The sequence below is a fragment of the Poromitra crassiceps genome (assembly GCF_964638095.1).
Source record: "Poromitra crassiceps genome assembly, chromosome: 25".
In the NCBI taxonomy this organism is placed as follows: domain Eukaryota; kingdom Metazoa; phylum Chordata; class Actinopteri; order Beryciformes; family Melamphaidae; genus Poromitra; species Poromitra crassiceps.
The window spans coordinates 15313811-15329087 of record NC_139649.1 but is presented as its reverse complement, the minus strand read 5'-3'; the positions used below and the strand labels follow the sequence as shown (position 1 = coordinate 15329087).

Genomic DNA, 15277 nt, shown 5'->3' with positions numbered 1-15277 from the left:
CGTCATCACAATTCTCCCGTATTTCTCCCGTTATCTTGTTACTACATTTCTCTAGTAACTCGCCCGCTGTATACAGTTACTGTACACCAAATGTATCGTTTCCATGGCAATACAGCTACACCAAATGTATCGTTTCCATGGCAATACAGCTACACCAAATGTATCGTTTCCATGGCAACACAGCTACACCAAATGTATTGTTTCCACGGCAATACAGCTACACCTTAATGCTGACAGGGACTTCATGGTGCATTCAAGTGCATCTCATAAACCCAGAAATCTATCTATCCTCGAAGGCCACAAAGGTTGTTTGAAACAGGAAAGGTTATATGTTGTCCTTATTTTCCTTTGTTGAAATACATTATTACTTTACCATTACTTTCTTATTGTTTCACTAGACCATTTTTAATAATTAGATGCTAAAATCATAGCAATATCCCATTCAGTTCTATAGTCACCAGGATGGAACCCACATTTTTCTATGGGAGGAGTCAGACCCATTCAAGGTTGGCAAGTATGGAGGTGCTGGGTGAGAATGAGTCAGGTGCTGTGTGAGAAGAGTCAGCTGCTGTGTGAGAAGAGTCAGGTGCTGTGTGAGAAGAGTCAGGTGAGAAGAGTCAGGTGCTGTGTGAGAAGAGTCAGGTGCTGTGTGAGAAGAGTCAGGTGCTGTGTGAGAAGAGGCAGGTGCTGTGTGAGAGGAGTCAGGTGCTGTGTGAGAAGAGTCAGGTGCTGTGTGAGAAGAGTCAGGTGCTGTGTGAGAAGAGGCAGGTGCTGTGTGAGAGGAGTCAGGTGCTGTGTGAGAAGAGTCAGGTGCTGTGTGAGAGGAGTCAGGTGCTGTGTGAGAAGGAGTCAGGTGATGTGTGAGAAGGAGTCAGGTGATGTGTGAGAAGAGTCAGGTGCTGTGTGAGGAAGAGTCAGGTGTTGTGTGAGAAGAGTCAGGTGCTGTGTGAGAAGAGTCAGGTGCTGTGTGAGAAGAGTCAGGTGATGTGTGAGAAGAGTCAGGTGCTGTGTGAGGAAGAGTCAGGTGTTGTGTGAGAAGAGTCAGGTGCTGTGTGAGAAGAGTCAGGTGCTGTGTGAGAAGAGAAGAGTCAGGTGCTGTGTGAGAAGAGTCAGGTGCTGTGTGAGAAGAGTCAGGTGATGTGTGAGAAGAGTCAGGTGCTGCTGTGTGAGAAGAGTCAGGTGCTGTGTGAGGAAGAGTCAGGTGCTGTGTGAGAAGAGTCAGGTGCTGCTGTGTGAGAAGAGTCAGGTGCTGTGTGAGGAAGAGTCAGGTGCTGTGTGAGAAGAGTCAGGTGCTGTGTGAGAAGAGTCAGGTGCTGTGTGAGAAGAGTCAGGTGCTGCTGTGTGAGAAGAGTCAGGTGCTGTGTGAGGAAGAGTCAGGTGCTGTGTGAGAAGAGTCAGGTGCTGTGTGAGAAGAGTCAGGTGCTGTGTGAGAAGAGAAGAGTCAGGTGCTGTGTGAGGAAGAGTCAGGTGCTGTGTGAGAAGAGTCAGGTGCTGTGTGAGAAGAGTCAGGTGCTGTGTGAGAAGAGTCAGGTGCTGTGTGAGAAGAGTCAGGTGCATGCCTGCGTCTTGAGGCATAAAACCATGAAGCATTACTGGCTGTTCTGGTGAAAAGGGGATAAATATAGTCATGACTGACATTTGAAAACTCCAACAATACCGTTTGTTTTGGTAGAGAAAGTGGGTGTAGGAAAAGTCACACCAGGACACTGTTGCACGTCGGACAAAGCAGAGATTATTTCCCTTGTGAAATTGCGGGTGTTAGAGGGCCATTGAAAAGAAGCAGGGGTTATCTCCGCTTCTCCACGGCAGTTAGATTGCTTCATTTGCAGAGGAAATGATGTGGCATTTTAAGCCTGGATAGAACTCTGGACTTCTTTTCACTGATAAGTAACTTTTTATTTGAAAATATTGAGTTACTAGTCTGCCTGTCTGATCCTATCAACAGATGGTACATGCTGTGATTTATTGCACACTCTTATTATGCTTTCATTATTGGCTGTATTGTATTTTTGTTAGTATTTTATTGTTTCTATTATAAAGCTTTGTGCTATAATACTTGAATGTATTTGAATGGTGTGTATGGTAAGGCAAAGGTATTTCTCTCATTATTACCATCAGTAGCAGTTTTATAGCAGTTTAAGATCAAAAATGATTGTTTATCCTCCACGTGGGATTAAACGCACAAACCAGAGGCCTCTGTATGTGTGTGTACATACAGTATGTGTGTTAGAGCCACTGATGGCTTGTCAAATATTAGGCGGATTTGAATTTTTATGAATTATTAGACTTCCTGGCAGTCAGTTGCATCTGGAAAAAGTCTGGACACAATTGTATTTATTTTTATTTTTTCAACATTGTATGTATTCATGTATTTTTTTGCATTCCTTTTTAGTTATTCTACGTATTTTTATCTATTTTATTGTGCTGCTTATTTCTGTTCTGTGCAGCACTTTGTGCCCCTGTGGCTGTTAGTGCGCTTTATAAATAAAGTTGGATTGGATTGGATGTAATTGTTAGTACTTTCCTCTTGCCATTGAATAAGTGTGGTAGATCACTGCTAAGCCTAAACCGCTGCAGGCGGGCTGGCCTGGAGGCCAGACTGATCTGCAGAATGTGAGTCCACGTGATCATTGTCCAGTCTGACAAGAAGAAACATTCTGATTACTGAATGTTTTTGGGGCATGAAAATGGTGAAATTTCAAGATATTGAACGCAACATATTGACTCCGGTGGCTTCGATCCCAAAATATATCGATATCGGCCTTGAAAAAACCTCAGACGAACCCGAAACAAATGAACACATAGATGGACTTTATATGAACTCTGGCCCTCGGTCTCATTCCGTCTCTCACAGGAGCGTCAGCCATCTTTGTTCCCTTTGAATAAACACAGATAAGTGCCGTGGAAGGAATCAAGTGGAGCGTGTGTGTGTGTGTGTGTGTGTGTGTGTGTGTGTGTGTGTGCGCGCGCGTGTGCGTGTGTGTGTGTGTGTGTGTGTGCGTGTGTGTGCGCGCACGCGCGTGCGTGTGTGTGCGTGCCTGCGTGTACGCCGCCATCTCTGCATCATCACATGCAAATGTCAGCTCCTTGTTATCGCGCGCAGACAGAAACGAGCGGCGTGCTTTCTTTCCCCGGCACCTCGGCGCGACGGGTGATTCGTGCGGGACTCCTAAGCTCGTGTAGTCGAGAAGTCTCTCCTGCGCTTATTTCCTGATCTCTGTGCTCCGTCCCTCATCGCTAGTCTGAGACATCACTAGTTTTGAAACAGAGACTCAAAAATACTTCCAGATTTCAACTCCTCTCAGAGTGCGAGGAGCTGCAACTCTGCTGCCATGGAGTCTGTGGGGGGAAGTGTGTTGACATGGTGGTGGATTGGGAGGAGAGGGACGCTGCTGCCTGGAGTGCAACGCAGCGTGTCAGCGGCTTCCCGGGCAGAACCGTCTCAGAAGTGTCGGGTCTGGCGTGTGCGTACGGTACATCGAGGCGTGGGGGAAAGTGGGGGGATCGCTGCGTTGTCATGGCCTCGCCTCCTGCATTGCATATAGATGTATATTTACACAGCGCCCTCTGTGACAGCGCCGTGTCATCTCCTCTGTTTACCCACTCGAGCGTCTCTGCTCCCCGCTGCTCGCGTGTCACACCGTCCACTTGAACCTCGTCCTCCTCCACCGGCGCAAATTACAAGTCCATTAATTCGGTGTCTCGCAGTCTCCGGCGACTGGCCGCTCCAAGAGCCTGATTGGCAATTAATTTTTTAGAGGGTGCAAACGACCCCCCCCCCCCCCCCCTCCCCCCCCCCCCCCCCCCCCACCCCGCCTCGGCCTGAGGAACTCTCTTTGCTTTCTCACTCCAACTGTAGCGGCCTGTCTTCCTGTTCCTTCACTGAGAGTTTAATCCCAAACAAAGCCATCTCTTTCACACCCAATCTGTGGTTCCTCTGCACACTGCTCGCATGTTACGCTCCTTTTTCATCCCCTCCTCAATAGGATTTCCAGTTTAGTTGTGTCTTGGAAATTTGCGGCAGATGAATCCAGTTATCCTGATGTTGAGAGTATTTTAGACACAGCTGCTATCTTGATTCCAGTGGGATCCCTCAGCATTAGTAGTGAATCAGCCCAGAAATTCTGCTGTTTTTACCTCGGGCAGCAGGGGGCAACAGGTGGGCTATTGAGCCATGGTTGGTGTGCCTGACTGACAACCACTGCCGCCATGATAGGATAGTGGAAGGCAATTGCTTTCATTAAGACTGAAGATCTTTGGATGAGGAACTCATGTGCAGCTTCACAGAACAGTTTGGATGGAGGCTGGTAGAGATCCAGACTCTGAAGAAGATGCCAAAAGCGAGCGAGCGCGTTTACACAAAGTTTGCTTATTTGACAGCAGTCACCCAAATGGAGACGGTCCCACTTTTTGGATCAACAAAAATATGTCAGATCCATGTGGCACATAGATATTGTTCTGGCTTATATGACATGGAGAAACAGCTTGATGCTAAGCACGCTGTCTTAGCTTGATGCTAAGCAGACTGTCTTAGCTTGATGCTAAGCACGCTGTCTTAGCTTGATGCTAAGCACGCTGTCTTAGCTTGATGCTAAGCAGACTGTCTTAGCTTGATGCTAAGCAGACTGTCTTAGCTTGATGCTAAGCAGACTGTCTTAGCTTGATGCTAATCAGACTGTCTTAGCTTGATGCTAAGCAGACTGTCTTAGCTTGATGTTGAGCACGCTGGCTTAGCTTGATGCTAATCAGAGTGTCTTAGCTTGATGTTAAGCAGACTGTCTTAGCTTGATGTTGAGCACGCTGTCTTAGCTTGATGCTAATCAGAGTGTCTTAGCTTGATGTTAAGCAGACTGTCTTAGCTTGATGCTAAGCAGACTGTCTTAGCTTGATGTTAAGCAGACTGTCTTAGCTTGATGCTAATCAGAGTGTCTTAGCTTGATGTTAAGCAGACTGTCTTAGCTTGATGCTAATCAGACTGTCTTAGCTTGATGTTAAGCAGACTGTCTTAGCTTGATGCTAATCAGACTGTCTTAGCTTGATGCTAAGCAAGCTGTCTTAGCTTGATGCTAATCAGAGTGTCTTAGCTTGATGTTAAGCAGACTGTCTTAGCTTGATGCTAATCAGAGTGTCTTAGCTTGATGCTAAGCACACTGTCTTAGCTTGATGCTAAAGGAGCGTTCACACCGAGATATTTATTTTTCGCTCTGTCGCTCAAGTCAACCCTTTGGAATCGCTCTGTCGCTCTGTTTAAATCGCTCATCAACAGGCACACGAAATGACGGACATGTGGGGGATATAACGTTACGCAATGTCATGCTGTTTGTCCACTACGAGCCACCGTCATTGTTTACAAGCTAAGCCTATCAGCGTGCTCCTAATGCGAGCTGCATACCGGTAGTACAGACTTCACTTCATGTCAGCTGTCAGCCTGTCAATGCGGTTTGTTGCCACACAATAAACCAGCAGTTTGTTCCAAGCCAGAGTGATCCTTGACTCGCTCTCACACGGCAGCCAATCAGCATTGAACAGTGAGCGACTGATGCCAGCGTATTTTTGCTCGAGTTGGAATATTTCATCTTGAGCGACGAGCGTATTTTCTCCCTATCGCTCTGTCTCTGCCGCTCGGACGCCCAGCGATTATTCTCCCAGGCGAATATACTCTCAATCGCTCGTTTGCATTGACTTTGTATGTAAACTCGACGCCAGCGACAAACTTTAATAGGTCGGTGTGAACGCACCTTAAGCAGACTGTCTTAGCTTGATGCTAAGCAGACTGTCTTAGCTTGATGCTAATCAGACTGTCTTAGCTTGATGCTAAGCAGACTGTCTTAGCTTGATGTTAAGCACGCTGTCTTAGCTTGATGCTAAGCACACTGTCTTAGCTTGATGTTAAGCACGCTGTCTTAGCTTGATGCTAAGCAGACTGTCTTAGCTTGATGCTAATCAGACTGTCTTAGCTTGATGCTAAGCAGACTGTCTTAGCTTGATGCTAAGCAGACTGTCTTAGCTTGATGCTAAGCAGACTGTCTTAGCTTGATGCTAAGCACACTGTCTTAGCTTGATGGTAAGCAGCTTAGCTTGATGCTAAGCACGCTGTCTTAGCTTGATGCTAAGCACGCTGTCTTAGCTTGATGCTAATCAGACTGTCTTAGCTTGATGCTAATCAGACTGTCTTAGCTTGATGCTAATCAGACTGTCTTAGCTTGATGCTAATCAGACTGTCTTAGCTTGATGCTAATCAGACTGTCTTAGCTTGATGCTAAGCAGCTTAGCTTGATGCTAATCAGACTGTCTTAGCTTGATGCTAAGCACGCTGTCTTAGGCCACGATCGCATACAACACTTTTTTGAAACCACATGCACCTTTTTCCTGTTATTTTCAATAGTGTGGTTGTGGCAGACTTGTAGTCTTGTAGGTTGTCAAGTTTGTGTAAGGTTATCTTACAGCAGATAATTCGTTAGCAAGTAGTAGCAACATGCTAATAACGCACATCATTCTGCCAACCGGCTGCTGCAGCAAGTCCATTATCATCCACTATAATCCACCTCACAGCCACTTCTTGCCATTTGTGTCTGGCGTGGTTTAACGCTAATTTATCCAGTTGTTCTGTTGACAGCCTGCCGTTGTAGCTAGATATTTGAGACCTAGGTAGCTACAGTAGCTAGCATATAGCCGTTACCATGGTAACGGCTACAGCATCGTCTGTTCTTAAAGGAACACTCCGCCCATTTTCAACCAGCTTTGTATCATTAGAACATCAGTAGTATATCAGAAAACTGTAAACGGTTTTGAAGTCTGTCATTTAATTTGACAGTTATTGAGTGTTAAAGTGTGGACCAGTGACATCACTGGTCCACACTAACTCAAATGAATAACTCATTAACTCAAATCAACTCTCAATAACTGTCAAACTATTCATCATTCATCTAGTTTGACAGTTATTGAGAGTTGATTTGAGTTAATGAGTTATTAATTTGAGTTAGTGTGGACCAGTGATGTCACTGGTCCACACTTTAACACTCAGTAACTGTCAAATTAAATGACAGACTTCAAAACAGTTTACAGTTTTCTGATATACTACTGATGTTCTAATGATACAAAGCTGGTTGAAAATGGGCAGAGTGTTCCTTTAAGCTTTCTTTTTAACTTTTCCTCGGTAGGAAACCCATGAAACGATAAATAATGCCGTTTCCTCTTTGAATTTGAACAGAAATGCACACTACATGCCTGAGTGCTTTCACACTGACCCATTGTTATCGGATGATGGCATAATTTTTTTTACATCCAAGCTAGAGCACAAATTAACATCCCTTTCATGGGTCACTGTTACCTCGAGGACAGTAACAATAAGTGAAATAAATGTCATTGTCAAGGCTTAAATTCCCTTATTTCAAGTGCCCTTTTAGAGGCCCCGGATTGCTATCACTAAAAATGCAATTTACAAAGGTAATCAGAGTTCTTTGCTTGAAGCCTCCTTCCTCATCTCATTTAAAATGTATTTTCCCGTGTCCTCACATGCAGACCACAAGGGTGGCATTTTGGCTGTGTTTTTTTTTGTTTGGAACACACACACACACACACACACACACACACACACACACACACACACACACACACACAGGTTGCTGGTCTGTGCATGCTTGCGCAGTATCAACACTTGGCTTGGCAGTGGCACGGTGTTGTAATGTGGATGTTATTGTGTCTGCCAGGTGTAATGATATAGTGTGTGTCACTAGTGGACAGTAGGGGACAGGGCAGGCAGGCACAATGCAAATGAAATCAATAGCATAAAACCCAACAGCTGTGAAACTTACTGTAGCACCTGGATCTGCTCCAAAGCCCTGGTCATCTTAGTTTGGAGTGAAAATAAGAAGTGTTGATGGTGTTGTATTGATCGGAAAAGGCTTTGTGCTGTTCTCTCCCCACAGAAAAAGAGACTTTCCTCGAGCCGTTCGTGCTGAAGGACTTGCTGCCGTCCGCGCTGGGAAGTTACTACCGGTACACGGGCTCTCTGACCACGCCGCCCTGCAGCAAGGTGGTGGAGTGGATCATCTTCAGCAGACCCATCTATGTCTCCTACAAACAGGTGAGCAACACACACGTATATACAGACACCTACACACCTTCGGTACCAAGGCAAGAGTGGAAAAGTTGACTTTGTTGCATGTCTTGTAGTCTCTTCTCGCAGTGCGCCCATTTGCCAAATCGGACCCAGTAAACGGGTGATCACTGATTACAAATCTCTGCTGGCTTCATATAATCAGAATCAATAGACATACTTGTTGTATTGCTGCATGCTTCATGAAGGTCAATCACCAAATCTGACTTTCAACGGCCTTCAGAATCCCAGCCGGATTCCAATCCAGAGGTTGCATTCGCCTGACATCTTGACCCCACCCACTTTTATTTTCTTGCATCTGATTGGCTCAAATGCCTTCCAGCTGCTCTTACCCCTTAATCACAATCTAACCACAAGTCCATCACAATTCCAATCTGAAGATACAATGGATGTGACTCAAAGTGAATGGATGAATGGATGAATGGATGACAGCACTTGGTTATGAACATGTAATATCCTCGCTCTCCTAATTTTCTCAGGATTCAGAATATAATGGACTAGGATGAACTGGTGTAGCGAACCTACAGGACAGCAGACCATGAAGCATAACCATAAACCAATAATCATAATTATATAAAGTCATGATGATCGTCAACAACAGATACAAATTCCAGTTCAGTGCAGAGATATGAATCATGTTTCAGTTTAAGCCCAAACTTAAATTCCTATCAGCACATTTTTAACAGCGTACTATCTATGCACTCATTGTAATGCATAGATGCTGCACATACACTCTCCCTCCTCCTGTCATTATTATAATGTGGCTGTAAGCTGCCATGCTGCAATTCTCTCTCTCTCACACACACACACACACACACACACACACACACACACACACACACACACACACACACACACACACACACACACACACACACACACACACACACACACACACACACACACACACACACACACACAGTATCCCTCCCTCCCTCCCTGCCTCACTCTCTCTCTCTCTCTCTCTCTCTCTCACACACACACACACACACACACACACACACACACACACACACTCTCCCACCCCCCCCCCCCCCCCACCCCCCCTCTCGCTCTCTCTCTCTCTCTCTCTTTATACACACATACAAACACCCTCGCTAAACTGCACTCCACTCCGCTAGATTCACAGCAATTTAAGCAATTCCGGTGCAGGACTTGACTACTACGACTAAGAACTACACTAATGACAGCGCACTGACTCCGCCTCCCCCTTACTTTGTTCTCCTACAGGCAGGAGACTGTAAGATGCCAATTATACCAAAAGGTGTCACAATTAATGTGACATTGATATAGTGACGGTTACAATGCTACACACCTTTAACAACACCGCACCTTTAACAACACCGCACCTTCAACAATAAGACATTGAAGTTTCCCGCTCATTATTCCTGCAAAGTTGTCACCCGTTCACAATCTAAGGAAGTGCCTGAAAATAGAAGGATCCAAAAACAAAGAGATTGTTTTAGTAAAACATGTAAAACCCCCAAATCAACATGGAGAATCAGATGCAGCCTACACGTGAATGATAAAGTCACAACTTTGGACTGAAAGCGATGCTAAACTAAAAGTAAGAAATGCCTTTTTGAACCGAGCAACCCGTCCGGCGTTGCCTGGGTTATCGGGGAATACTCATTTCTCCTCTTCATTCCAAAGACCACTTGGCAGACTCCGTCCCTAATGAGACCATGAGTTTGCTTAAAGCCCGCCTCCAGCCAGTCTGGCTGTACAGTGGAAACGCAAAGCTGCGCGCGCCGTAATAAACTACGTCACCAGCCTAATCATTTGCGCCAAAGATCATCTAATGGTAAAAACCAAAGGCTTATACCTTGTTCCACTGCAACACCATGGCTGGAGCACTGTTGTCCAAAAAGGATAAGAGCCTCGCTCCTGCCTTCAATATACGATCTTTGTCTCCCTTCCAGCCGGTAGACCGTAAACAGTATGGCTGCCTCTATCTCTGCAAAATGTTCGTCCAGAAGCCACAATATTGTTATAAAATATCAACAACCAGGCATGGAGTTAGGAGGGTGGGTCAGTGGAGGCACAGTAGGTGTGGAGTTAGGAGGGTGGGTCAGTGGAGACACAGTAGGTGTGGAGTTAGGAGGGTGGGTCAGTGGAGACACAGTAGGTGTGGAGTTAGGAGGGTGGGTCAGTGGAGACACAGTAGGTGTGGAGTTAGGAGGGTGGGTCAGTGGAGACACAGTAGGTGTGGAGTTACGGTACGTGCACATCTACAATGGCAAATTCGCTTTTCCGCTGTGTCGCAGCGTTTTGTGGGCGTGGAAACCAGCTTCCAGCTTGGAGCTGTAGCCTGTAGAAACGTTCTCAGGTCGAGCTACACAGGAGGGTGGGGGGAGGAAATGTGTAGGAAGAGCTGTCATTGGGTAGCTTCAACGAAAGGTCCCGCCCTAGTCCCGCCCCGCGAGCGTGAAGCCGCTCGGAGACAAGCCGCCTCTAGTCTGCGACAGTGAAACGCTGTGGGCGGTTCCAGCGGCAGGGGGCGCGAGGCAAATTGACCAATCAGACACGGAAATAGAGCAAGACAGCCTATCAAGATGCAGCGTCAAAGTGGCTTTTTCAGCAGGCAAGCCGCCGAGCGCTTCATGATGTGCACGTACCGTTAGGAGGGTGGGTCAGTGGAGACACAGTAGGTGTGGAGTTAGGAGGGTGGGTCAGTGGAGACACAGTAGGTGTGGAGTTAGGAGGGTGGGTCAGTGGAGACACAGTAGGTGTGGAGTTAGGAGGGTGGATCAGTGGAGACACAGTAGGTGTGGAGTTAGGAGGGTGGATCAGTGGAGGCACAGTAGGTGTGGAGTTAGGAGGGGTGGGTCAGTGGAGGCACAGTAGGTGTGGAGTTAGGAGGGGTGGGTCAGTGGAGGCACAGTAGGTGTGGAGTTAGGAGGGTGGGTCAGTGGAGACACAGTAGGTGTGGAGTTAGGAGGGTGGGTCAGTGGAGACACAGTAGGTGTGGAGTTAGGAGGGTGGGTCAGTGGAGACACAGTAGGTGTGGAGTTAGGAGGGTGGATCAGTGGAGACACAGTAGGTGTGGAGTTAGGAGGGTGGATCAGTGGAGACACAGTAGGTGTGGAGTTAGGAGGGGGGGTCAGTGGAGACACAGTAGGTGTGGAGTTAGGAGGGTGGGTCAGTGGAGACACAGTAGGTGTGGAGTTAGGAGGGGGGGTCAGTGGAGACACAGTAGGTGTGGAGTTAGGAGGGTGGGTCAGTGGAGACACAGTAGGTGTGGAGTTAGGAGGGTGGGTCAGTGGAGACACAGTAGGTGTGGAGTTAGGAGGGTGGGTCAGTGGAGGCACAGTAGGTGTGGAGTTAGGAGGGGGGGTCAGTGGAGACACAGTAGGTGTGGAGTTAGGAGGGTGGGTCAGTGGAGACACAGTAGGTGTGGAGTTAGGAGGGTGGGTCAGTGGAGACACAGTAGGTGTGGAGTTAGGAGGGTGGGTCAGTGGAGACACAGTAGAGAGGCCGATGAGTTGGAGAGAGAATGATCAAGAAGACAGCGGCATCAGTAAGACAGAAACTTTCAATGTTCTTTAGCAAAACCACTCACAACAAAACAGAGGAAAAAGTCACTTAAAACACAGTCAAAACTCCCACACAGACTTCAACAGCAACAATAGGAGAAGTGAGTACAGCAGGATCTACGCTGCCGACAGCCCACGCATCGACTGACATTAAAATATAACCAGTAAGACCGTCTCCTCTCACTGTACATACTGCATTCTGCAGTCCCCAAACAAATCTTCTCAGAGAAAAATCCATGTACAAAAATCCCCCAGGAGCAACAACACAAACCATCTCTTTCAATGTTGTTGCAAAAAAAGAAACTCACCTGATCCTTACAGGTCAACCAAAAGAACAGAAAATTCAATAATAATACTGTTCTTCCTTTTTGTTGTGTTTTATTCAAGAGAGGAAGTAGTTTGTCTCCAGGACCCAATGTGGTCTCCACTGCACGATAAGGTTAAGGTTAAGGTGAAGTTTATTTGATATGGACATCACAGAGCATTGGAGATGTAACATACATGTATGCACAACAACCAGATACACAGTGTTAAGTGTTTATAGCGGCACACCTGTCCACAGGCGACTTTTACATTAAAAAAAAAAAAAAAACCCAAAGGACATACCCAAAAAGAAACATAATCAAATATAAAACCACAAGAATCAAGCTATACATACAAAGGTATTGACAAGATATTGACCAGATCACATGTAAAGGTTCTGTGTGTTTGGAGACATCAGTAAACATCACAGAGAAGGTTGACAGCCCCCACGCTGGAACTCATCTTGACCAAGGTATCATAATTAATTTGCCGATAATATATTCACGTTTAAAGAGCAACTTAACACCAAACCCAACTCTGTGTCAAGTCTGACATCTAAAGGGGAAAAAGCATGCTACTGAATTGGCCTTCTGCTATTGGCTTATCTTTGGTTCCAGGTGGTGTCACCGTCCTGTTGTACTGTACTCTATAGAGAAGGTGACATCATGTGACCATGACCAGGCATTCAGGCTGTTACACAGACGTTACTCATGTCACATTGAATGTATTGAAGGCATTGCTCTCCAATGGAGGTTCATCCTTTTCAACAGAGTGTTGACTGGTGCATTATGGCGTTACAGATGCATCGCATTGAATGTGTTTCTACTCATGCATTGATCATGAAGGTGTAAACTAGGCATGGGTCGATTTCCGGTTTTACCGGTTCGGTTCGGTATACGAGCCCAAACCGGTTTGATCACGTGCAAACCGAAAAAACCTTAAAAAAAAAAAAAAAAAAAATTTTTTTTTTTTTTTTTTTTTCCCCAGTCCATTCTGATTGCACTATTGTTCGTATTAGCCTCTTCTCAAGTTGCACTAGTAGGCAAAAGTCTTATTTTGTTTATTATGTTGATGTTTGAAGAAAAGTTAAGCTGAATAGTTATGAGAAATAAAAACAGTGTGTTGTTACAGTTAAAAGGTTCTGCTTATTTGTATTCAGTGTTCGTGCTGGTTGGCAGCATACCAGCTTAGAGGTGCATTATCGCCACCAACTGCAGCCGCTTTGATACGTTTTTTTGGGGAATATCGAACCGGTTTCAAAATGTTCAAACCGACCCATGCCTAGGCCCTATATTGTGTGAATTTGTGAGTTTTGAAGTTTATAAGGCAGCTCAGCTGTAAGCCAATCCATTCTGATTGCACTGCTTGTGTTTTTATTAGCCTTTTCTCAAGTTGCACTATAGGCAGCAGTCTTATTTCATTTATTATTTTGATGTTTAGAAGAAAAGTTGAGCTGAATAGTTATGAGAAATAAATACAGGGTGTGTTTGTTACACAGGTGTCCTGCTTCTTTTTATTCAGTATCATTGCTGGTTGACAATACCAGCTTAGAGGTGTATTATCGCTATCAGGTGGACTGAAGTTGCACTACAGACAGTTATGGGCCACACTCGGGAGCCCTGCTTTAAAAAAAAAAAAAAAAAAAAAATTATTACAAAAAAAATCGGTATACCGGTTAGATCCGGTTTAGACGGCAATATCGAACCGGTTTTAAAATTTTCAAACCGACCCAGCCCTAGTGTAAACTTACGCCAACATGTTTTACCCTTTCATAGAAACACTCAGTCCGTGAATTAGAGTTGCAACAAAAACTGAATTAGAAATGAGAATGTTTCATCTGAAGTTGCAATACTGATCACCTGGTTGATCTCAATACTGATCACCTGGTTGATCTCAATACTGATCACCTGGTTGATCTCAATACTGATCACCTGGTTGATCTCAATTGTTGACATCATTCAGCTCATTCTGATCTGCAGCACCTTGAAGGCAGCATCATGTCCCATTTGTGTCTGTTACTGTCAACAAAGTGTCGGAGAGAGGCACAATGTATGAGAGTCAAGTTGGCTCGTGGAGAAAGACCATGAGGAGTGATGAACTTATGACCCCACGCCCGCGTCCCCCCCCACGCACCCCCCCCCCCCCAAACACACACACACACACACACACACACACACACACACACACACACAGCTGTTTGGTAGTCTATAGCAGGACTACCAAACAACATGGGACTTCATCAGTGTTGCTGGACTCCCCGCCAGCTCACAAGTCAACCAGCCCCCCAGGAAAAGTCGCAACACAGCAGCAACACAAACACATTATGGATGAAATGTTTTCCCAGTCTCAGGGAGCACTTTACACCTGAACCCACAACCCAGCACCCAGAACCAGAGAGATACAGCAGCCGAGAGGTTTATAGCTCTGTCTGACACAACGCTGACGTATGGATCGAGCAAGCAGTATCCTATTAATAAAGCGAAGGGAAAATTAAACTTGATTATTATTTTTGATGAAGTTTTGACACCTTACAGAAAGAACACCCAGAAATAACCATATACGTCATTGTCATTAATGCGTCGTGGGACGGCACAAAAGCTTGTTTTCATCCAGCCTGCTTTCACTTGGCAGGAATTGTGCAGAGATAGCGAGCGGAGGTTCTGCACACATCCTTTGAAAAATGTTGTCCTCATTTCGAGGGGAAAAAGAAGTGTGACTGAATAGAACATTGCGTCAACACAAAGTGTCAGCTGTGTGGCGTCGGGTCGAGGCTCAGGGTGGCGAGCGCCGGTGTAAAGGAGGGGACATTCTAGGTTGGCCTCCCCTGAACGACTGAAACAGAAAAGCGGAGAGGGGAAGCTGAAGCTGCCCCAGGCAATGCCCTTTCCATGATTCAGTTTCACCCGTCAGATGACGACGTCGAAGTATGGTGACAAGCAAGGGCTGAAGAACCTGGGAATTGATACAAAAACCAAATATGGAATTAGTGGATTAAGAGCAACCAAGGAAATTAACTCCAGACATCATCCATCCTTCCTGTCCTCATCCTTCCTGTCTCTTTATGTCCTTCCTGTCCTTCCTGTCCTCTGGCTTCCTGTCCTCTGGCTTCCTGTCCTTCCTGTCCTCTGGCTTCCTGTCCTCTGGCTTCCTGTCCTCTGGCTTCCTGTCCTCTGGCTTCCTGTCCTCTGGCTTCCTGTCCTCGGGCTTCCTGTCCTCTGGCTTCCTGTCCTTCCTGTCCTCTGGCTTCCTGTCCTCTGGCTTCCTGTCCTCTGGCTTCCTGTCCTCTTGCTTCCTGTCCTCTGGCTTCCTGTCCTCTGGC

The 15277-nt window shown here is 46.0% G+C and overlaps 1 protein-coding gene across 1 annotated transcript in view; it reads left to right on the top strand.

The window, feature by feature from the left end:
- Positions 1-15277, top strand: part of LOC310798173 (receptor-type tyrosine-protein phosphatase gamma-like) — a gene marked incomplete at both ends in the record, with an annotated part of 532970 nt that overhangs the window by 431852 nt on the left and 85841 nt on the right. Inside the window, one exon of the mRNA XM_083660647.1 lies at positions 7929-8086. Within this exon, the coding sequence (XP_083516773.1) occupies positions 7929-8086 (158 nt within the window). The remainder of the gene's footprint in view (positions 1-7928; positions 8087-15277) is intronic.